This window comes from Salmo trutta, chromosome 31, assembly GCF_901001165.1.
Source record: "Salmo trutta chromosome 31, fSalTru1.1, whole genome shotgun sequence".
Classification (NCBI taxonomy): domain Eukaryota; kingdom Metazoa; phylum Chordata; class Actinopteri; order Salmoniformes; family Salmonidae; genus Salmo; species Salmo trutta.
Window position 1 is genome coordinate 5,930,384 of NC_042987.1, and position 22,839 is coordinate 5,953,222.

The window sequence follows — 22,839 nt, forward strand, 5'->3', positions numbered from 1 at the left end:
AATTTTAATGGTGAGGGCAATGAGGGAATCGAGGTCCACCAGCAATTCCCGAGCGGCTAGCTCATCCTTTATCTCCTCAGATAGTCGTGAAGGAAGGTATCAAAAAGGGACTCCAGATTCCAGGCACTCTCGGCGGCCAGCGTGTGAAACTCAACAGTGTAGTCTGCCACGCTACGAGAATTTTGAAGTAAATCCAGCAGTTTATGGGTCTCATCTTTTAGATGCACTTGGAACTGAGTTGATTTCAAAGTTATAGCTAAAAGTGTGACGGCACCGGCTCCCATGTTGCCTTTAATGCCCTTATCGGTGGCTATCTTAGGTTGTACCAGTACGTCAGATTAGCTCAATCGCCAATTTCTCAACCTCTGAGTATCACAGCAACACAACACTTTGATTGAATAACAAAAACATTTTCATGACAAGTTTCTATGGATGAAATGTATCTAAATAACTGTTAAAAACATTTAAAAAAAGCTCAAAACTTCTATTTCTAATAATAAAATGTGGCTATAAATGTGTGAAAATGTTCTAATATATGTTTATTTGGGGAAAATAAAACCAATAACTTGTTTTACAAAAACGGAATTAAAGGAAAGGTCTTACAAATCACTACCAATTTGGGGTAAAAAATAATCCCTGTGGCGCTTTTAAGACAAAGTACAGTAGGTTGGCACTTTTAGGGTTAAAATACAGGCTCCCAATCCTACACACTCACACACAAACACGCACACTTCCTTACACACACACACACACACACACACACACACACACACACAGTCGTTTTGGTCCGATAGCTTACAGCCAGCTCTTTGCCCAGCATGGCGAGGGGATAGAGGTACATAGCTTGGCTCTGTCCTTGGATAATAGGAGACATTGCTTGGGTGTTTCAGCACACTGGGGAGCTGTATAATGAGGTATGGAATATGGATGAGATGATGGCTGTGTGTGAATGTTTTGCGGTTGGGGAGGGTGGTGGTGGTCTGGTAATCAAAGCCAGATGCTGAGTAGACTATCGTACCCCCGGAGAGAGAAGGGCTGTACGTGTCTCTGTGTCTCTGTGTGAGTGTGGAAGTGTGTGTGTGTCTAAAATCTAATCTAATCTCATATTTTTCCAAACCACAATGGCAGACCAGGGATGTCATGCAAGCTGGAATGAGCTCATGCCTCGTATGGTTTGATCCATAAATCATATGGATTACATAGAATAACTCTCCCGACAAGTACAGCTTCGCAAAACAACATACATCTATTGATCAATTCCTTGTTATTCAGACCTCATATATGCATTCAATCTATTTAGACATGTTAAATTAAAAAGTGACCGGGACTTATTTCATCTATTGGCCCATTTAGATGTAATTTAATTTAGAGCCGTCCATTTAGATTTTTGGAAAGGGCTTTTATTTTTGTACAAATGGTTATGTGTACCTTTCTTTGTTTACAATGCCACCAGTGTTGCATAGACTGACCTGGAAATCCCCATATCCTTTTGTTCGGTATTTAAACTACACTTTAAACCCCAAGGCATTTTTAACTCAAATATTTCAAGTAAGTTCAACTCAAAGTCAGTGAAACTGAACTGAAAATAAAAATAAAACTACATGGAAAAGTCATCAACATTTTTTTTTAAGTTGATTTTAAAAAAAATATGTTTTTAATATCAGTGTTTTTGCATTTACATTGAGTGATTGACTCATCGTTTTATGCTACACAATTATATTTATCATATACATAGATAGATAGATGTTTTTGCACCCATTACTGAAACAGACTTCTCATTTAGTTCTGAATAAATACTAGTTGTATTTGAGTTAAAAATGCCTGGGGTTTACAGTGTATAATGAATCTGAAAGTTCTGACAAAAAAAGTGAATACATTACTAAATGTAATCTAATAATAAATCTAATAAAATCTAATCAACCTATAAGTTCTCTCCGAAGAGGACATTGTGTTGATTTACAAAATGTAACAAAGTCCCTCCTGTGTGTGTGTGTGTGTGTGTGTGTGTGTGTGTGTGTGTGTGTGTGTGTGTGTGTGTGTGTGTGTGTGTGTGTGTGTGTGTGTGTGTGTGTGTGTGTGCCTGCCATGAGGCCGTCTGACATGGAACAACCTGGACAGTATCCCAAATCCAAGCAAAGTGATGTCAGTTCTACTAACACAATCACATGCACAGGTGGGAAAGATTAAATGTGAAGTAATCTAAGGATGGAAAGCTACTGCATGGTGCTACCAAGATCTCTTCAGCTATTAACAGAGACTCTTCACAACAGTTCTTTAAAACCAGATGCCTCTGGTGTAGCATACATACACACTTCAGAGAGAGATAGTGAGAGAGAGGGAGGAAGGGAGTGACAGACTGGAATCTGGGGATATCTCTGACATTCTGGAGCTCACACTAGAACTCTTGTCATTCTTTGCTTCTTCCCCCTTGGTTACAACTGGGTGCCTCTGTCTCACCTCACCCCTCTGTAACAATGTCCTCACCCTTCTCCTGTGCCCCCTCACCACTATTCCCTCCTCACCTTCTACCCCAAACCTGAGAGGGTGAGTAGTCATACATACCTGACAGAGGGACTCTAGAACCACACGAGGGAATGTGTAGGTTGAACTAACAAAAGAGGAGAAGAAAACGTGAGTATTGGGTATTGGGACTATATACTGTATAGTGAAATGTTCTTCCATTCCCACACCTATTTCTTTATGAGTTCATACTTCTGGTCTTAATGTGAGACAAGATACAGTAGCTGATTTAATCACGGGGAGCCAACCTGTGACCCGAATTAAGCGTCTTTGTCCCTATATCTCAGGGTGGTTATAGGGGTAGTCTATAGGGGTGATAGGTCCTCTGTGAGTTTGCATACTGTATGACACACACTCACACATGCACTTGTGTATGGGGGAAAATACTTAATGCCATTTTTTTAAATGGATCTGTAACAATGTGCTCTACTCATGGGGGACAATGGAAGTTTAGACTTGACTTTAGACTCAAGGTGCTTCTTCTCCACTCCATGTGAAAGCCCACTAACCCACCGCTCACCAACCAGCCATTACCATGTATTTCCCCTCTCTCTGTGGAGATCACCAGTGAGCCTCTACTACCAGTCGTGTGTATATCGGGGGTTAATTTATCGCTGTCCATTGTGTGAGTGTGTGTCAGATGTTAACGGCCAGGGTTTATAGTATAAGTGAGTGAGGGACCCTTCTTTTCAATTCCCGCCTAAAATGACATACCCAAATCTAAATGCCTGTAGCTCAGGACCTGAAGCAAGGATATGACTATTCTTGATACGATTTGAAAGAAAACACTTTGAAGTTTGTGGAAATGTGAAATTAATGTAGAATATAACACATTAGATCTGGTAAAAGATAAAACAAACAAAAAAACATGCCTTTTCTAATTTCATCTTTGAAATGCAAGAGAAAGGCTATACAGTGACCTAGGATTCTAGGTATAATTTAGATGTTGTCCACAAGATGGAAGCAGTGTGTGTGCAAAGTTTCAGACTGATCCATTGAAGAATGACATGCCTACATAATATTGTGTGTCAAGTCTCCCAGGTGTCCTTCACGAGTATGCCCACATGTACCCAAGTGGCTGAATTGTTCCATTGATACATTTTCAAGTACAGACATGCTCAAATTTGTTGGTACCCCTTCATAAAAAACAAAGAATGCACAATTTTCTCTGAAATATCTTGAAACTGACAAAAGTAATTGGCATCCACCATTGTTTATTCCATATTTAATAGAAATCATACTTTGCTTTAGATTTTTTATTCAACATAACCCATAACATAAATAATAAAACAAATAAATGGCATGGACAAAAATTATGGGACCCTTAACCTAATATTTTGTTGCACAACCTTTAGAGGCAATCACTGCAATCAACCATTTTCTGCAGCTCTCAATGAGACTTCTGCACCTGTTAACAGGTAGTTTGGCCCACTCTTCCTGAGCAAACTGCTCCAGCTGTCTCAGGGTACCTTCTGCACCTGTTAACAGGTAGTTTGGCCCACTCTTCCTGAGCTAACTGCTCCAGCTGTCTCAGGGTACCTTCTGCACCTGTTAATAGGTAGTTTGGCCCACTCTTCCTGAGCAAACTGCTCCAGCTGTCTCAGGTTTGATGGGCGCCTTCTCCAGACTGCAAGTTTCAGCTCTTTCCATAGATGTTCGATAGGATTCAGATCGGGACTCATAGAAGGCCACTTCAGAATAGTCCAATGTTTTGTTCTAATCCATTCTTGGGTGCTTTTAGCTGTGTGTTTTGGGTCATTATCCTGTTGGAGGACACATGACCTGAGACTGAGACAGAGCTTTCTGACACTGGACAGTACGTTTTGCTCCAGAATGCCTTGATAGTCTTGAGATTTCATTGTGCCCTGCACAGATTCAAGGCACCCTGTGCCAGGCGCAGCAAAGCAGCCCCAAAACATAACCGAGCCTCCTCCATATTTCACTGTAGGTATTTTTTCGTCTGTGAACATAGAGCTGATGTGACTTGCCAGAAAGCTCCACTTTTGACTCATCTGTCCAAAGGACATTCTCCCAGAAGGATTGTCAATATGCATTTTTGCAAATTCCAGTCTGGCTTTTTATGTTTTTCTTTCGAAAGTGGAGTCCTCCTGGGTCTTCTTCCATGGAGCCCACGTTCGCTCAAAAAGCGACCAATGATGCGATCAGAAACTGACATACCTTCACCTTGGAGTTCAGCTTGTATCTCTTTGGCAGTTATCCTGGGTTCTTTTTCTACCATTTGCACTATCCTTCTGTTCAATGTGGGGTCGATGTTCCTCTTGTGGCCGCGCCAAGGAAGGTTAGCTACAGTTCCATGGGCCTTAAACTTCTTAATAATTCTTGCAACTTTTGTCACAGGAACATCAAGCTGCTTGGAGTTGGTCTTGTAGCCTTTACCTTTACCATGCTTGTCTATTATTTTCTTCCTGATCTCCTCAGACAAATCTCTCCTTTGCTTTCTCTGGTCCATGTTCAGTGTTGTGCACACAATGATACCAAACAGCACAGTGACTACTTTACTCCATTTAAATAGGCTGAATGACTGATTACAAGATTGAAGACGTGTGATACTAATTAAATAAACTAATTAGTTTGAAATATCACTATAATCCAAGTATTTATTATATTTTCTAAGGGGTACCAACATGTGTGCATGCCATTTTAGAATCTCTTTGTAGAATAAGCAATAATTCATCTCTTTTCACAGCTTCTTTACTTTATTCTATGACCAAAGGCATGCAAGTATACATTATAAAATAGCTTTTAATTTCATCACTTTTCAGGAGGAATGAAGCATTATTTCAATGAGCTGTAAGGGTACCAACAAATTTGAGCATGTCTGTACATAACTACAGTATAGAGAACAAAATGCTATGGTAATAAAAATATAAGTTTACACACTCCCAGGAATCTCATATATGATGTATAATTAGCTTCCCTACAGAAAAGACATTAACCTTCACACATCTAGATGGCTGGGCGGGGTGGTTGTGGAGCCAGAGACTGCGGTGGGGTCAAACTGTAGAACCCAGTTCCTACATAAGAATGAGTGGGGGATGGAGGACTTAAATGTGGTGTTTTTGAAGTTGTCTCCCACAGCCACTATTGAGAATAAAAAAATATATATTACTATTACTTATTTTTATTGAACCTTTATTTTAGCAGGGGGTGAGCACTGCATCAATACATCAAATCCACAACACTTAAATATTATATATATAGAGTATGGGGAACACAATCACTATAATGAAATATGTGGATCAATAGGGAATAAGCCGAATAGACTATACTAATATATTGTATGCCTCAGGTCTATATATTATATATACATATATAGAAATGAAAGACAAATATCTTAAATTAATATGCAATCATGTAAACAACTGGATTAGCAAGAGAAGCAAAAACATATTTTACTTACTGATCTGAAAAAGTCACGTTACAATCTTCTCCTTCCTTGTGAGCAGAACTCCTCATGTCACTCTCAATTTCTGCATTAATCTCATTCAAATGTACTTGAAGTTCGATTTAGCGTTTATACTCTTAGTAGACATGTTATACTTCTTACATTTGCAGAAAACGTTGTATTACTGATCAAGCTGTGCGTAATGCAAGCTCTTCGTCTTTCTCTCGATTTTCAATAGACAATTAATCTTGTTGTGTGCGGGCTTAGTACAATGGCTTTTACTTATACAAAGGACCATCACATACTCATGCAAAGCTCTTTTGGCTATCTAGCTAGCTATGTTTCAAAATGATAGGTAGTCATTGGACCAAGATACAGTCAATAAAGTGAACGCCTCCCGTCTCATTGGTGCGTAATGATTTCTGTCCTTCGTGGGCTAAAAGAGGTGTTGTGTAGCCAGTACATAATGTAGAATGATGCAGCAAATTTTGGTTGCCTTCTAGTGTCTAAGGATTGCACAGAAACCAAACTTGACTGGGGGGAACAAGGTTTAGTGTTTATATTACATCGATTGTTTTGTTGCAAGTTGAATGTGATGGAATTCATGAGAAATACAACATGGATCATGTTAGGATATAAAAATTGATTTTATTAAACAACTCTATGCTACATTTTATCTCTGGGACCCTCAGGATGACATATCAGAGCAAGATTACTGAATATAAGTAAATTATTTACCTTCAGAGGTGAATGTATCATACCAGTTGCCATGATAAAAATGTTTTGTTGTTGTGCACTATCCTCAAACAATAGCATGGCATTTTTTTGCTGTAATACCTACTGTAAATTGGAATCTGCAATTAGATTAACAATAATTTAAGCTTTCTGCCCATATAAGACATGTCCATGTCCCGGAAAGTTGGCTTTTGTTTACAACGTCATTCTATTCACATTATCGCATATTGAGCAACAACCGTCCTGATTTCGGGACACCGATCCTTAATGCATTTATTGTGGTCGTTGATACAAGATGAATGAAAAATAACTTTAGGCTACCTGAAAACTAACAATCACATGTGCACACACACATACAGTATGAACGCAAGAACAAACACCCTCCTTCTCTTCCCTCACACACCATGAGGCATCAATGGCCCATGTCCATTGGCAAAGCATGGCGAAGGTAACTCAACATACTGTGTGTCCATCTAATAGAGCTGATTGTGTACACACGTGACCCAGGCCAATTGCTTTCCTCTGGCAGCAGCTGCTAAACGAGAGAAATCCACATGCATATGAAATCCACAATAACTGAAATAAATGCTTCCTTTTTCATTTCCCTCTATAGAGAGCGGGTAATTTCCTGGGTCACTACAGTGAGAATGGATCAGGTGTCTTAACTCTGGGATAAGTGGCTGATGTCACAACCCAGGAATCTAAACTAACTCTCTCTCTCTCTCTCTCTCTCTCTCTCTCTCTCTCTCTCTCTCTCTCTCTCTCTCTCTCTCTCTCTCTCTCTCTCTCTCTCTCTCTCTCGCTCTCTCGCTCTCTCTCTCTCTCTCTCTCTCGCTCTCTCGCTCTCTCTCTCTCTCTCTCTCTCTCTCTCTAGTAGCTTTATGGCTGCATCTAATAAGATAATGTCCAGTAAAAGTGACTTAGAAAGAGCCAGTGATGGGTCACAGCAGGGTTAAAGTAATGAAACTAACTGAGTGGGATGCTGTTTCGTTAAAGTGCTTTCATTAAGTCAGTCTCTGGTGGTTCTATCAGCAAAGGACTACAGTGTGGGTCACATAGCTTACTGTATTGTGGGACCATAGCTGACAGTTGGGCTCAGGGAGTTCTCTCGGCTGAGAAGTCTTAAGTCTGGAAAGCATTTCACATCTTCACATTAACAAAACAGTAGAAGGCAATACATGGATATAATCATTTTGTTTTTTTCTCTCCTCAGTTCTCTTGGATGTACAGTATGAAAACTCTTTGGCGAGATAGGGTGCTTTTCAGGAATCTAAGCACCATATTTAACAAAGAGAAGACACAACAAAGCAAGACAAAACGGATGCCTTGTTTATTACTATGGTGATTCATGTCACAGGTTATTTGTTTCTCTTTATGTCATTTTTTATAACAATTTACCAATTAGATGACTCAACATAGCTGAAGGAAATATTATAAAAATGTCCATCAAATACCTGAGAGTCCAAATCACCCCATATGCACAACTGCAATGATTAAAGAATAGAGCCCCCATTTAGTAGAAAGCTCTGATACAGAACACATTCACAAATATATTACTCTATTATTTTATCTACAATACCCCATAATGACAAAGCAAAAACACGTTTTTATAATTTTTTTGCAAGTGTATAAAAAAAACCTGAACTATCACTTATACATAAGTATTCAGACCCTTTACTCAGTACTTTGTTGAAGCACCTTTGGCAGTGATTACAGACTCAAGTCTTCTTGGGAATTATGCTACAAGCTTTGCACACATGTATTTGGGAAATTTCTCACATTCTTCTCTGCAAATTCTCTCAAACTCTGGCAGGGTGGATGGGGAGTGTCACTGCAGAGCTATTTTCAGGTCTCTCTAGAGATTGCATCTTGCCTATATATTCATATTCCATTCATTTACTTAGATTTGTGTGTATTAGGTAGTTGTTGTGGAATTTTTAGATTACATGTTAGATATTGCTGCACTGTCAGAAATAGAAGCACAAGCATTTCGCTACACTCGCAATAACTTCTGCTAACCATGTGCATGTGACCAATCAAATTTGATTTAAGTTGAAATGTTCGATAGGGTTCAAGTCCGGGCTCTGGCTGGGCCACTCAAGGACATTCAGAGACATGTCCCGAAGCTACTATTGCGTTGTCTTGGCTGTGTGCTTAGGGTCGTTGTCCTGGTGGAAGGGGAAACTTCGCCCCAGTCTGAGGTCCTAAGCGCTCTGGAGCAGGTTTTCATCAAGGATCTCTCTGTACTTTGCTCCTTTCATCTTTCCCTTGATCCTGACTAGTCTCCCAGTCCCTGCCGCTGAAAAACATCCCCACAGCATGATGCTGCCACCACCATGCTTCACTGTAGGGATGGTGCCAAGTTACCTCCAGACATGACAACTGGCTAAAGAGTTCAATCTTTGTTTCATCAGACCAGAGAATCTTGTTTCTCATGGTCTGAGAGTCTTTAGGTGCCGTTTGGCAAAATCCAAGCGGGCTGTCATGTGCCTTTTACTGAGGAGTGGCTTCAGTCTGGCCATTCTACCATAAAGGCCAGATTGGTGGAGTGCTGCAGAGATAGTTGTCCTTCTGGAAGGTTCTCCCATCTCCACAGAGGAACTCTAGATCTCTGTCAGAGTGATCATCGGGTTCTTGGTCAAGTCCCTGGCCAAGGCACTTCTCCCCCGCTTGCTCAGTGTGGCCGGGTGGCCAGTTCTAGCACGAGTCTTGGTGGTCCCAAACTCTTACCATTTAAGAATGATGGAGGCCACTGTGCTCTTGGGGACCTTCAATGGTGCAGAAATGTTTTGGTACCCTTCCCCAGATCTGTGCCTCGAAACAATCCTGTCTCGGAGCTCTACGGACAATTCCTTTGACTTCATGGCTTGGTTTTTGCTGTAGGACCTTATATAGACAGGTGTGTGCCTTTCCAAATCATGTCCAATCAATTGAATTTTCCACAGGTGGACTCCAATCAAGTTGTAGAAACATCTCAAGGATGATCATGGGAAACAGGATGCAACTGAGCAAAATTTTGAGTCTCTTAGCAAAGGGTCTGAATACTTATGTAAATACGGAATTTCTGTTTTCTGTTTAATACATTTGCAAACATCTCTAAAAACCTGTTTTGCTTTGCCATTATGGGGTTTTGTGTGTAGCTTGATGAGGGAAAATGTATTTAATCAATTTTAGATAAGGCTGTAACGTAACAAAATGTGGAAAAATGAAAGGGTCTGAATACTTTCCGAATGCATTGTACTTTCGATCTACGATCTCAGAATCATCAGAGACGTGAAAAATTATTTAGTGAGTTACAGACAGCTAGTTGCTCCCAACTGTGGAGGCTACACACTGGGCACACCACGTCATAATTTCTTTAAATAAAAATACTATTAAAATTAAATTAAAATCTTGTCACATGCTTCATAAACAACAGGTGTAGATTAACAGTACCGAGTTGATATGCAGGGATACAAAGCAATTGAGGTAGATATGTGCATATAAGTAAGGGTAAAGTGACTAGGCAATAGGATATATAATAAACAGTAGCAGCAATGCAGATAGTCCGGGTAGCTATTTGATTAACTATTTAGCAGTAAAAGCTGTTCAGGATCCTGTTGGATCCAGACTTAGTGCATCGATACCGCATGTCGTGTGGTAGCAGAGAGAACAGTCTATGACTTGGGTGGCTGTAATCTTTGACAATTTTTAGGGCCTTCCTCTTACACCGCCTGGTATAGAGATCCTGGATGGCAGGGAGTTTGACCCCAGTGATGTATTCGGCCATACACACTACGCTCTGTAGCGCCATGCGGGCGGACGCCGAGCAGTTGCCATACCAGGCAGTGATGCAGCCAGTCAAGATGCTCTCAATGAAGCAGCTGTATAACTTTTTGAGGATCTGAAGGCCCATGCCAAATCTTTTCAGGCATCTGAGGGGAACAAGCGTTGTTTTGCCCTCTTCACAACTGTGTTAGTGTGTTTGGAACATGATCGTTCCTTAGCGATGTGGATACCTAGGAACTTGAAGTTCTCAAACCGTTGATGTGAATGGGGACGTTTTCTGTAGTCCACGATAAGCTCTTTTGTCTTGCTCACATTAAGGGAGAGGTTGTTGTCCTGCATCACACTGCTAGGTCTCTGACCTCCTCCCTATAGGCTGTTTAATCGTCATTGGTGATCAGGCCCACCACTGTTGTGTCATTGGTAAACTTGATTATGGTGATGGAGTCGTGTGCGGCCACACAGTCATGGGTCACCAGGGAGTACAGGAGGGGACTAAGCACCCACCCCTAATGAGCCCACGTGTTGAGGGTCAACGTAACGGATGTGTCTTCACCACCCGGGGACGGCCCCCAGGAAGTCCAGGATCCAGTTGCAGAGGGAAGTGGTCAGTCCCAGAGACCTATGGTGTTGAACGCTGAGCTATAGTCTATGAACAGCATTCTCACGTAGATGTTCCTTTTGTCCAAGTGGAACAGGGCAGTGTGGAGTGCAATATATATTGTGTCATCTGTGGATCTGTTTGGGCGGCATGCGAATTGTGAAGACACTTGCCGCGTTGTTCAGTGTTGCTTACCTCGAAGCGAGCATAGAATACATTTAGCTTGACTGTTAGGGTAGCGTCACTGGGCAGGTCTCGGATGGGTTTCCCTTTGTAATCCATGATAGTTTGCAAGCCCTGCCACATCCGACAAGCGTCAGAGCCAGTGTAGTAGGATTCGAGCTTAGTCCTGTATTGAAGCTCTGCCTGTTTGATGGTTTGTCGGAGGAACCATAGTAGGCCACCAAAAGCGTTGTCGCACAAAGGCCAGGGTCTGAAGGGAGCCCGGGTGGCAGGCCAGCCTGGACAAATGGGCCCACTCCAGGACTGTGGACAGCGTCAGGCACAAACATCCTGTTATCTGGGCCCCCAGGGTTAGGGTTAGAAGATAAATAACTGCCTTAGTGGAGCAGGTAATAACACCTTTGATTGGGATCCGTTTCCCTGTTTGGTGGTGTTTGAAGGATATTTTAACTGACGTTCTGTTAGCTAATGTTTCATCCCCTTTCGACTGAGGTGAATGAATAAGATACACTAGTGAGTAGGTACCACAGCCAGGTCAGCTCTAGCATCTAGTTATCTGTCAGATAACGATATGAGGTGGCTATTTCTACTATCTAACAGCAGTTGTTTGATGGACATGTTTTGTAGTCTTTGTTTTGTCACGTTTCAAAAGTAAATGAACTTGGCAAGATTTCAGCAGCTGATGTACTGTTAGAAAGAGAAAGTTGGCTTACATTAGCTATTACTTTTAACTCAATCAAACTAGGCCTGAATCAAATGATGAAACCATCGGCCAAATGATTGAAGATTGATATTCTGATGTTTTTCAGTGCAATGTGAGTTGTATTAGTCAGTACGTCAATGTAACGATATTGATCTGTCAGTTTCCCTAGCTAATTCCCTACTTTTCACACTGACACAGTAATAAACAGCTCTAAAGTTACAGGCTTCACTACATTAGTGCACAGTAGAGGTCTGCAAGTGACATATTTCTTCATCCCGCTCCCGCCTGCACCCTGCTGGCTTTCTAGCAGACTCCCACCCGCTACCGCAGGCCTGCAATGTTATTGTAGGCGTATGTGATGCAGCTTACTTGGCAGCCATGGTCCAAGCAATTTTGCGCCATATAGGCAATATCAAATGCGCAAAACTAACTTAAGAAATACATTCAGTTGCCACAGATTCTCACATGACCCTAACATTGTATTACTGGACTGTATAGCCAATATGCTAGATGTAGTTTGAAGAGAGCATAGTTGGAGAGGCTTGTACTTTCTCTGGTTAGATTCTTGTTAAAGTCAGTTTGCGCTGTTCTGTGAAGGGTGTAGTACACAGCGTTGTACGAGATCTTCCGTTTCTTGGCAATTTCTCGCATGTAATCGCCTTCATTTCTCAGAACAAGAATATACTGACGAGTTTCGGAAGAAAGTTCTTTGTTTCTGGCCATTTTGAGCCTGTAATCGAACTCACAAATGCTGATGCTCCAGGTATTCAACTAGTCCAAAGAAGGCCAGTTTTATTGCTTCTTTATCAGAACAACAGTTTTCAGCTGTGCTAACATAATTGCAAAAGGGTTTTCTAATGATCAATTAGCCTTTTAAAATGATAAACTTGGATTAGCTAACACAACTTGCCATTGGAACACAGGAGTGATGGTTGCTGATAATGGGCCTCTAGTAATTTAATTTACAAAATGAACAATGTCTACACTGTATTTCTGATCAATTTGATGTTATTTAAATGGACATGCAATCAAATAACAAGTAATAACATGTAATACACTCATACACTTATCCACACACATCCTTACGCACACGCTCACGCGCACACTCACACATACACACACTACTGACAAATGCAGGCACGGATACGTTCCACATATAATCTCGTTGTATCTCATTGAACCTATTTAATGTTGTTCGATGTATACAATGCTTGATCTCACTGTACCGATATACGTCTTTTTTTTAATGTTTTGTTTACTTATCAAAGCAAAATGCTTTTTAGATCATCACATTATTATTAATAATAGATCATTTAAATTATTTTATTTATAGTCATAAAAAAATATACAGTACCAGTTAAAAGTTTGGACACACCTAGTCATTCAAGGGTTTTTCTTTATGTTTACTGTTTTTACATTGTAGAATAATAGTGAAGACATCAAAACTATGAAATAACACATATGGAATCATGTAGTAACCAAAGAAAAGTGTTAAACAAATCAAAATATATTTCATAGTTGATATTCTTCAAAGTAGCCACCCTTTGCCTTGACGACAGCTTTGCACACTCTTGGCATTCTCTCAACCAGCTTCATGAGGTAGTCACCTGGAATGCATTTCAATTAACAGGTGTGGCATGTTAAAAGTGAATTTCTGGAAATTCTTTACTTCCTAATTTGCTTGAGCCAATCAGTTGTGTTGTGACAAGGTACAGGTAGTATACAGAAGATAGCCCTATTTAGTAAAAGATCAAGTCCATATTATGGCAAGAACAGCTAAAATAAGCAAAGAGAAATGACAGTCCATCATTACTTTAAGACAGAAATGTCAGTCAATGCGGAAAGTGCAGTCGCATAAACCATCAAGCGTTGTGATGAAACTGGCTCTCATGAGGACCGCCACATGAAAGGAAGATGCAGAGTTACCTCTGCTGCAGAGGATAAGTTCATTAGAGTTAACTGCACCTCAGATTGCGGCACAATCCATCACAGACTTTAAAAACATTTTTTTACCTTTATTTAACTAGGCAGTCACCCGACCTCAACCCAATTGAGATGGTTTGGGATCATTTGGACCGCAGAGTGGATGAAAAGCAGCCACAAGTACTCAGCAAATGTGGGAACTCCTACAAGACAGTTGGAAAAGCATTCCTCATGAAGCAGGTTGAAAGAATACCAAGAGTGTGCAAAGCTGTCATCAAGTGTCACACCCTGATCTGTTTCACCTGTCCTTGTGCTTGTCTCCACCCCCCTCCAGGTGTCGCCCATCTTCCCCATTATCCCCTGGGTATTTATACCTGTGTTTTCTGTTTGTCTGTGCCACTTCATCTTGTTTGTTCAAGTCTACCAGCGGTTTGTCTCAGCTACTGCTTTTCCCCAGTCTCTCTTTTTCTCGTCCTCTTGGTTTTGACCCTTGCCTGTCCTTACTCCGAGCCTGCCTGCAGTCCTGTACCTTGGCCCCACTACTCTGGATTATCAACCCCTGCCTGCCTTGACCTGTCGTTTGCCTGCCCCTGTTGTTGAAACCTGATACAAAGATTGGCTACTTTGAAGAATCTCAAATATAAAATATATTTTGATTTGTTTAAAACTTATTTGGTTATTACATGATTCCATATGTGTTATTTCATAGTTTCTATGTCTTCACTATTGTTCTACAATGTACAAAAATTGAAAAATAAAGAAAAACCCTTGAATGAGTAGGTGGGTCCAAAATTTGGACTGGTACTGTATATTGTATTATTTATACGTATATATATATATATATATATATATATATATATATATATATATATATATTCCCCTTTCTCTAATCACCAATTGTATTATTCATTTTTTACTGTTATTGTTGATGTCATATTGATTTAGCAACAGTGGCCTTGTCATTCATGCTAATAAAGCTTATCTGAATCTGAGAGAAAGTATGGGGTTGTTCCCCTGTGTCTGGGCTGGGTAGCATTTCAGGGCAGGGCTAAGGGTAGGGGTAGTGGCTGGGGCTGGGGTTGGGGAGTGATAGGGGATATATAAATGGCTACTGCCTGTCAGCATGCCCCCTCATAGTCAGTAGTAGAGCACGCTGCTCCACACACACACCCTCACACACACACAGAGCACAGAAGACGGAAGAAGCTGAATCAGAAACGTCCACCCTTTCACACACACACTCGCATGTGTATATGGATATGTGGCATTCCTAGACATCCTCTCTATCTCTATCTCTCTCTCTCTCCGTTACTTTACCTTTGGTTGTGCTCTCTCCCTCCCTCTTTCCCTCTTCCCTTCTCCTTCTCTAGTTTTCCTTCTGCTCTGCCTGTCGCTGGCAGTTGTCTGAGAGAGTGTGTGTTGAAGAAAGCAGAAGAGAAGAGGTGCAGGACGGGTCAGGATGCTGTGGACTCTGCAGATGTATGCGTCTACAGGTTTCCCTCAGGGCTGACTGAAGACAAGACAAAAACACTCGAGGCACCAGGATCCTAACACACAACTTGTCTATTATTTTTGCATCTCCTTTGGTTCTCAATCGGTCCATCAGTTGTTCATCTTTGTCCTCCTTTTTGGTGCTTTTCCACGGGTGCTATTTTGGAAGCCACCCAGAAGAGAAAATGAGGTCCAGGTTGCCTCAAGCCGCTTTGCAGCCCTTTGTTCTAGGACTGTTGCTGTCACTGGTGGACACCAAAGGAACCTTCTATGGAACAGGCCATGGGAACCCGTTCTATGGAGGAGGCCATGGCAACAGATACAACCTGTACAAGTCTGGAGTCAACTCACACTACACCCCGGGCAAACCCATGGGCCGCCACAAGTAAGTGCACCTCCTGAAACTGTCTCTAGCCTCACCTGTACAAGGCATACTTTGTAATGACTTGGATTCATACAGCACCTCTCCAAGTGCTCAAAGTGATTTACATGGCAATAGGGAATTCCATTGCAAATAGAAATATGGACTTATAGATCTTATCCAAAACAATTTACAATTCTACAGGGGAACCCACCTTCAGCTGTATTTTCACTTGAGCAACACATTATGAATGGGTAATAATAGTATGGTTAGCGTATCACTTCAATAACACTGTCTGAATTGACTCGTGGTTTCTCTCTCTAACATACACACACTGTCAGCCTTTCTCTACGGTTCACATTTAAAACCGTCTGACTGAGGATAAACATTATGGAGAAACAATGACATGCTGCATTATGGAGACAAAGAGCTCATTATAAGGTTTATTGTACAGTGGTGGGGAGAGCTGAGCTGATGACAGGGGTATTGATCTTCTGAGCCCTGTGTGTGCCCGTGTGTGCGTGTGCGTGTATGCCTTTTTGTGTGTGTATGTGTATATATAGGGGGGGCTCAATTAGAGGCAGAACTAGGAAGGCTAAACTAGTACCAGGGCTTGTTGCTTTCTGATCCTGTTTTAGTCGTGTAGTAATTATCAATTCAATCAAACCCTTATTTTTTGGTGATCAAATGTTTTTATTGTCTATGTTTAGACAAGTACACGTGGACAAAGAAACAACCCCCTCCCCCCACAGGACTTCCTAACCCATAGTTAGATTCCTGGGTCTTACAGAGTCATACGCTGATGAAAGAACCATTACGTTTCTTTCACTTGCTCCATGCGTATGTGCTACAGATATTTCCATGTTTATTATGTCCATGAATTACAGCAGCCACTGCTGTCTGTTTAATTTCTATGGGCTAGGTGGGACGTTAGCGTCCCACTCTATTCAACAGCCAGTGGAATCGCATGGAAAAACAAATACCTCAAAAATGCTATAACTTCAATTTCTCAAACATATGACTATTTTACACAATTTTAAAGATAAGACTCTCGTTAATCCAACCACGTTGTCCGATTTCAAAAAGGCTTTACACCGAAAGCAAAACATTAGATTATGTCAGGAGAGTACCCTGCCAAAAATAATCACACAGCAATTTTCAAAGCAAGCATATATGTCACAAAAACCAAAACCACAGCTAAATGCAGCACTAACCTTTGATGATCTTCATCAGATGACACTCCTAGGACATTATGTTATACAATACATGCATGTTTTGTTCAATCAAGTTCATATTTGTATCAAAAAACTGCTTTTTACATTAGTATGTGATGTTCAGAACTAGCATACCCACCGAAAACTTCCGGTGAATTTACTAAATTACTCATGATAAACGTTCATAAAAAAAAATATTAGAAGCATGTCAAACGCTGTTTAAAATAAATTTTTATGCTATTTTTCTCGTAAAATAGCGATAATATTCCAACCGGACAACGTTGTATTCATTCAAAGAGTGAAAGAAAAAAATGGCGAAGCCTCGTGACCGCGCATCTCCAGACTCACTGTCCCCAGGCAGGCCACTTACAAACTCTGCTGCTGTACTTTGCCCAGAGACAGGAGACGCGTCATTCCGCTTTCTGAACGCTTTAGAGAGCCAATGGAAGCCTTAGAAAGTGTCACGTAACAGCACAGATGCTGTAATTTCGATAGAGATGCAACAGGACTACAAATTGTCAAACAGGCCACTTCCTGCAGGTTTTTGCCTGCCATATGAGTTCTGTTATACTCACAGACACCATTCAAACAGTTTTAGAAACGTTAGAGTGTTTTCTATCCAAATCTACTCATTATATGCATATTCTCGTTTCTGGGCAAGAGTAGTAACCAGTTTAAATCAGGTACGTTTTTTATCCGGTCGTGAAAATACTGCCCCTTAGCCCCAACAGGTTATAGAATGAGGAGCCTGCCAACACGAGGCTATCATTTTTCTGGCCCTTGAATGTTTTGGTACCTACTGGAGAGCTCTTCTTTGTCTACACCCATTCAGCATCGTTCACACCCTTTTAAGCCTTAGCCCCACCCAGCTCTTTAAGGGTTCACATGTCAAGACTAAGAGTGGTAAAAGTAGTAGCCTACAATAAGGAATAACTCCAGGTAAAACTACACTTTATCCAGTCATTGGCCTATATCCTAATCTGACAATGGTGCAGGTCATGTTGTTTTTCACATTACTGTCTGTTAAACACACACTATCAAAAAAAAGCTACATTGATTTGACTCATGCACAGGATACAGAAGGTGTACACGGTACAATGAAATGGTTACTTGCGTAGTACAAATTTCAAGGATATAAAGTGTCCAAATAAAAATATTGTATAAATATTTTATAATTATTAGATGGCACTTGTCTAAATTGATGTGAAGGAAACTCTATAACCACCCCTCACCCATTTCTAGCGTGAAGGAAATGCTATCTAGGGAAGTGGATGGGTCACTATTCTCTAGACATGTACACACTTTCATGAAATACAATCGTTTTTTCCCCTCATCAATCTACACACAATACCCCATAATGACAAAGCAAAACCAGGTTTTTAGACATTTTTGCCAATGTATTTATTTATTTATTTATTTTATTTAACCTTTATTTAACCAGGTAGGCAAGTTGAGAACAAGTTCTCATTTACAATTGCGACCTGGCCAAGATAAAGCAAAGCAGTTCGACAACATACAAAAACACAGAGTTACACATGGAGTAAAACAAATATACAGTCAATAATACAGTAGAAAAATAAGTCTATGTACAATGTGAGCAAATGAGGTGAGATAAGGGAGGTAAAGGAAAAAAAAAGTCCATGGTGGCAAAGTAAATACAATATAGCAAGTAAAACACTGGAATGGTAGATTTGTAGTAGAAGAAAGTGCAAAGTAGAAATAGAGATAATGGGGTGCAAAGGAGCAAAATAAAATAAATAAATACAGTAGGGGAAGAGGTAGTTGTTTGGGCTAAATTATAGATGGACTATGTACAGGTGCAGTGATCTGTGAGCTGCTCTGACAGCTGGTGCTTAAAACTAGTGAGGGAGATAAGTGTTTCCAGTTTCAGAGATTTTTGTAGTTCGTTCCAGTCATTGGCAGCAGAGAACTGGAAAGAGAGATGGCCAAAGGAGGAATTGGCTTTGGGGGTGACCAGAGAGATATACCTGCTGGAGCGCGTGCTACAGGTGGGTGCTGCTATGGTGACCAGTGAGCAGAGATAAGGGGGGACTTTACCTAGCAGGGTCTTGTAGTGGTGGGTAGTATATGGGGCTTTGGTGACAAATAAACAAATAAACAACTGAAATATCACATTTACATAAGTATTCAGACCCTTTACTCAGTACTTTGTTGAAGCACCTTTGGCAGCTATTACAGCCTTGAGTCTTCTTGGGTATGATGCTGCAAGCTTGGCACACCTATATTTGGGGAGTTTCTCCCATTCTTCTCTGCATATCCTCTCAAGCTCTGTCAGGTTGGATGGGGAGAGTCACTGCACAGCTATTTTCGAATGGGTTGAGGTCTGTCTCTGGCTGGGCCACTCAAGGACATTCAGAGACCTCTCCTGAAGCCACTCCTGTGTTGTCTTGGCTGTGTGCTTAGGGTCATTGTCCTGTTGGAAGGTGAACCTTAGTCCCAGTCTGAGGTCCTAAGTGCTCTGGAGCAGGTTTTCAGAATCTCTCTGTACTTTGCTCCTTTCATCTTTCCTTCGATCCTAACTGGTCTCCCAGTCCCTGCCACTGAAAAACATCCCCACAGCATGATGCTGCCATCACCATGCTTCATCGTAGGGATGGTGCCAGGTTTCCTCCAGATGTGACGAATGGCATTCAGACCAAAGAGTTCAATATTGGTTTCATCAGACCAGAGAATCATGTTTTGCATGGTCTGAGAGTCTTTAGGTGCCTTTTGGCAAACTCCAAGTGTGCTGTCATGTGCTTTTTACTGAGGAGTGGCTTCCGTCTACCATAATGGACAGATTGGTGGACTGCTGCAGAGATGGTTGTCCTTCTGGAAGGTTCTCCCATCTCCACAGTGAAACTCTGGTGCTCTGTCAGAGTGACCATCGTCTTCGCGGTCAACTTCCTGCCCAAAGCCCTTCTCTCCCGATTGCTCAGTGTGGCCGGGCGGCCAGCTCTAGGAAGACACTCTGTGGTTCAAAACTTCTTCCACTTAAGAATGATGGAGGCCACTGTGTTCTTGGGGACCTTCAATGCTTTTGGTAGTCTTCTCCAGATCTGTGCCTTGACAGAATCCTGTCTCGGCACTCTACGGACAATTCCTTCGACCTCATGGCTTGGTTTTTGCTCTGACATGCATTGTCAACTGTGGGATCTTATATAGACAGGTGTGTGCCTTTCCAAATCATGTCCAATCATCTGAATTTACCACAGGTGGACTCCAATCAAGTTGTAGAAACATCTCAAGGATGATCAATGGAAACAGGATGCACCTGAGCTCAATTTCGTGTCTCATAGCAAAGGGAATATTTACTGAATACTTCTGTAAATAAGGTATTTCTGTTGTTATTTTTATTTAATTTGCAAAAATGTCTAAAAAAACTGTTTTCACTTTGTCACTATGGAGTATTGTGTGTAGATTGATGAGGAATTTTAGAAAAAGGCTGTAACGTAACAAAAAGTCAAGTGGTCTGAAAACTTTCTGAATGCACTGTAAAGCAGGCAGACAGGCATCGAGGGATTCAGTTACTGTTCGAATGAACATTAGAATGGGCAAAATGAGTGACCTAAGCAACTTTGAGCGTGGTATGATCGTCGGTGCCAGGTGCGCCGGTTCCAGTATCTCAGAAACGGACGGACTCTTGGGCTTTTCAAGCCGAACAGTGTATAGGGTTTACAGAGAATGCTGCGACAAACAAAAAAACATCCATTCAGCGGCAGTCCTGTGGGTCGAAAACACCTCATTGATGTTCCACTCCTATCAGCTAAATACAAGAAGTAGCGGCCCCTTGTCTTCAGAACAGCCTTAATTTGTCAGGGCATGGACTCTACAAGGTGTCGAAAGCGTTCCACAGGGATGCTGGCCCATGTTGACTCCAATGCTTCCTACAGTTGTGTCAAGTTGGCTGGATGTCCTTTGGGTGGTGGACCAAAGGACACACATGGGAAACTGCTGAGTGTTAAATACCCAGCAGCATTGCAGTTCTTTACACAAACCGGTGCGCCTGGCACCAACTACCATACCCCGTTAAAAGGCATTTAAATCGTATTTTCTTGCCTATTGACACTCAGAATGGCAAAGATACACAATCCATGTCTCAATTGTCTCAAGGCTTAAAAAATCCTTCTTTAACCTGTCTCCTCCCCTTCATCTACACTGATTGAAGTGGATTTAATAGGTGACATCAATAACGGATCAAAGCTTTCACCTGGATTCACCTGGTCAGTCTATGTCATGGAAAGAGCAGGTGTCCTTAATGTTTTGTATATTCAGTGTATTTTATAGGTTTGTCTATGTTGAAATTTGGTTACCATGATGACATAATCTTGTGGTTGAAATGTCACCCTCAAAACAGCACATTATGTTCAGGACTTTTTTCAACTCCAATGTATTTTCCACGTAGATTCCACGTCACAATACGTTGAACATTACGTTGAAACGACATTGATTCAACTAGTTTGTGCTCAGTGGGAAGTGTGTGTGTGACTTAAGTTTGTCAATGAAGACATGACTGTGGTAAATTTGACTGACTTCCAGCCTCAGAGTAATTAAACAGTACGGTAGATCTACAGTAAGGGGCCAGAATGTGCTCTAATGTGCTCATTCTTTGTGCTCTAATGCTAGTAAAGCTTTTAATATTTTCTTGTCACCACCAAATACTTACTCAAGTGATAACATCCAGTAGCTGGATCTGGGGGGTTTCCTCCGTTTTCCTCATTTGATCATACAACTTAAAAGGATTGTCATTGCAATTCAATTATTACATGGAAGAAGAACATAGGAATTGTTACCCATGCTTAAAGATGAAAGGTCTGTGAAGAACATTGCGATGTTCTGCATTGTAGAGAAAGAGAGTTCCACATGGCAGGTTGTTGTTTGGCCCTGGGGGTTTTCAGTTCTGTCCTTTTCCCCTTTCTGTTGCTTGGCTTCCCCTGAGAGCTGTACCACTCTGGACAGCAGCCCAGCTACCTGCTGCTTTCCTCTACCAGCCCCAGCAGACAGACCTTGACCTGGCCCTACTTAGTCTTTACCCTCCCCCCTCCCTCCCCACCCCCATCACCCTAATTCACCAGGGAGACAAAACCTGACCCGGCCCAACGTAGACATTACCCCCTGTTTTACCCGCCTCACCCTTCCTTCTCCTCATCTTAATTCACTCAGAGAGAGGGTCCGACTTAACATATTTCATCCCGACCCTCACCTACACTATATACTATATACGTACCATACCATTGCTCACTATATCTCACACACCCTCTATCCCCTTCCTCAGTCTCTCCCCTTAACCTCCCCTTCACCCCATCGCTCGATCTAACCCTCAACCTCCCCCTTCCTCTCTATCCCTGCATCCCCCTTCATCTCACCCTTAAGCTCCCCCACCCCCTCCATCTCGCCCTTCCTCAATAGCCCTCCGTCTCAACCTCAACCTCCCCCTTCCTCCCTATCCCTCAATCTCACCCTCAACCTCCCCCTTCCTCCCTATCCCTCCATCTCATCCTCAATCTCCCCCTTCATCTCACCCTTAATCTCCCCCACTCCCTCCATCTCACCCTCAACCTCCCCCTTCATCTCACCCTTAATCTCCCCCACCCCCTCCATCTCGCCCTTCCTCCATATCCCTCCCCCTCAACCTCCCCCTTCCTCCCTATCTCTTGGATAGACAACATTTATTATTGGATAGACAGTATTGGATAGACAACACTCTAAAGTTTCTAAAACTGTTAAAATAATGTCTGTGAGTATTACAGAACTGATTTTGCAGGCGAAACCCTGAGCACAATCCATCCAGGGAAAAACATTTTGAGGTCATTGTGTTTTCCAATGCTTTTGGAAAACCTGATTTATGGGAAACCTGATTTATTAGGGCCCAGATTGCAGTTCCTATGGTTTCCACTAGATGTCAAGAGTCTTTAGAAATTGTTCGATGTTTTTCTT

At 41.6% G+C, this 22,839-nt stretch overlaps 1 protein-coding gene across 2 annotated transcripts in view; it reads left to right on the plus strand.

The window, feature by feature from the left end:
• The first annotated feature begins 803 nt into the window (after positions 1-803).
• The window catches only part of LOC115169391 (EMILIN-3-like), a 45,401-nt gene continuing 23,365 nt past the window's right edge, over positions 804-22,839 (plus strand). Inside the window, exons 1-2 of one of the 2 annotated variants that reach the window (XM_029724961.1) lie at positions 804-914; positions 15,207-15,712. In XM_029724961.1, coding sequence (XP_029580821.1) covers positions 15,513-15,712 — 200 coding nt within the window. In that variant the 5' untranslated portion in view covers positions 804-914; positions 15,207-15,512. Of the gene's footprint in view, positions 915-15,200; positions 15,713-22,839 lie in introns of those variants that run through there. The other variant, XM_029724962.1, reaches the window with a different exon arrangement.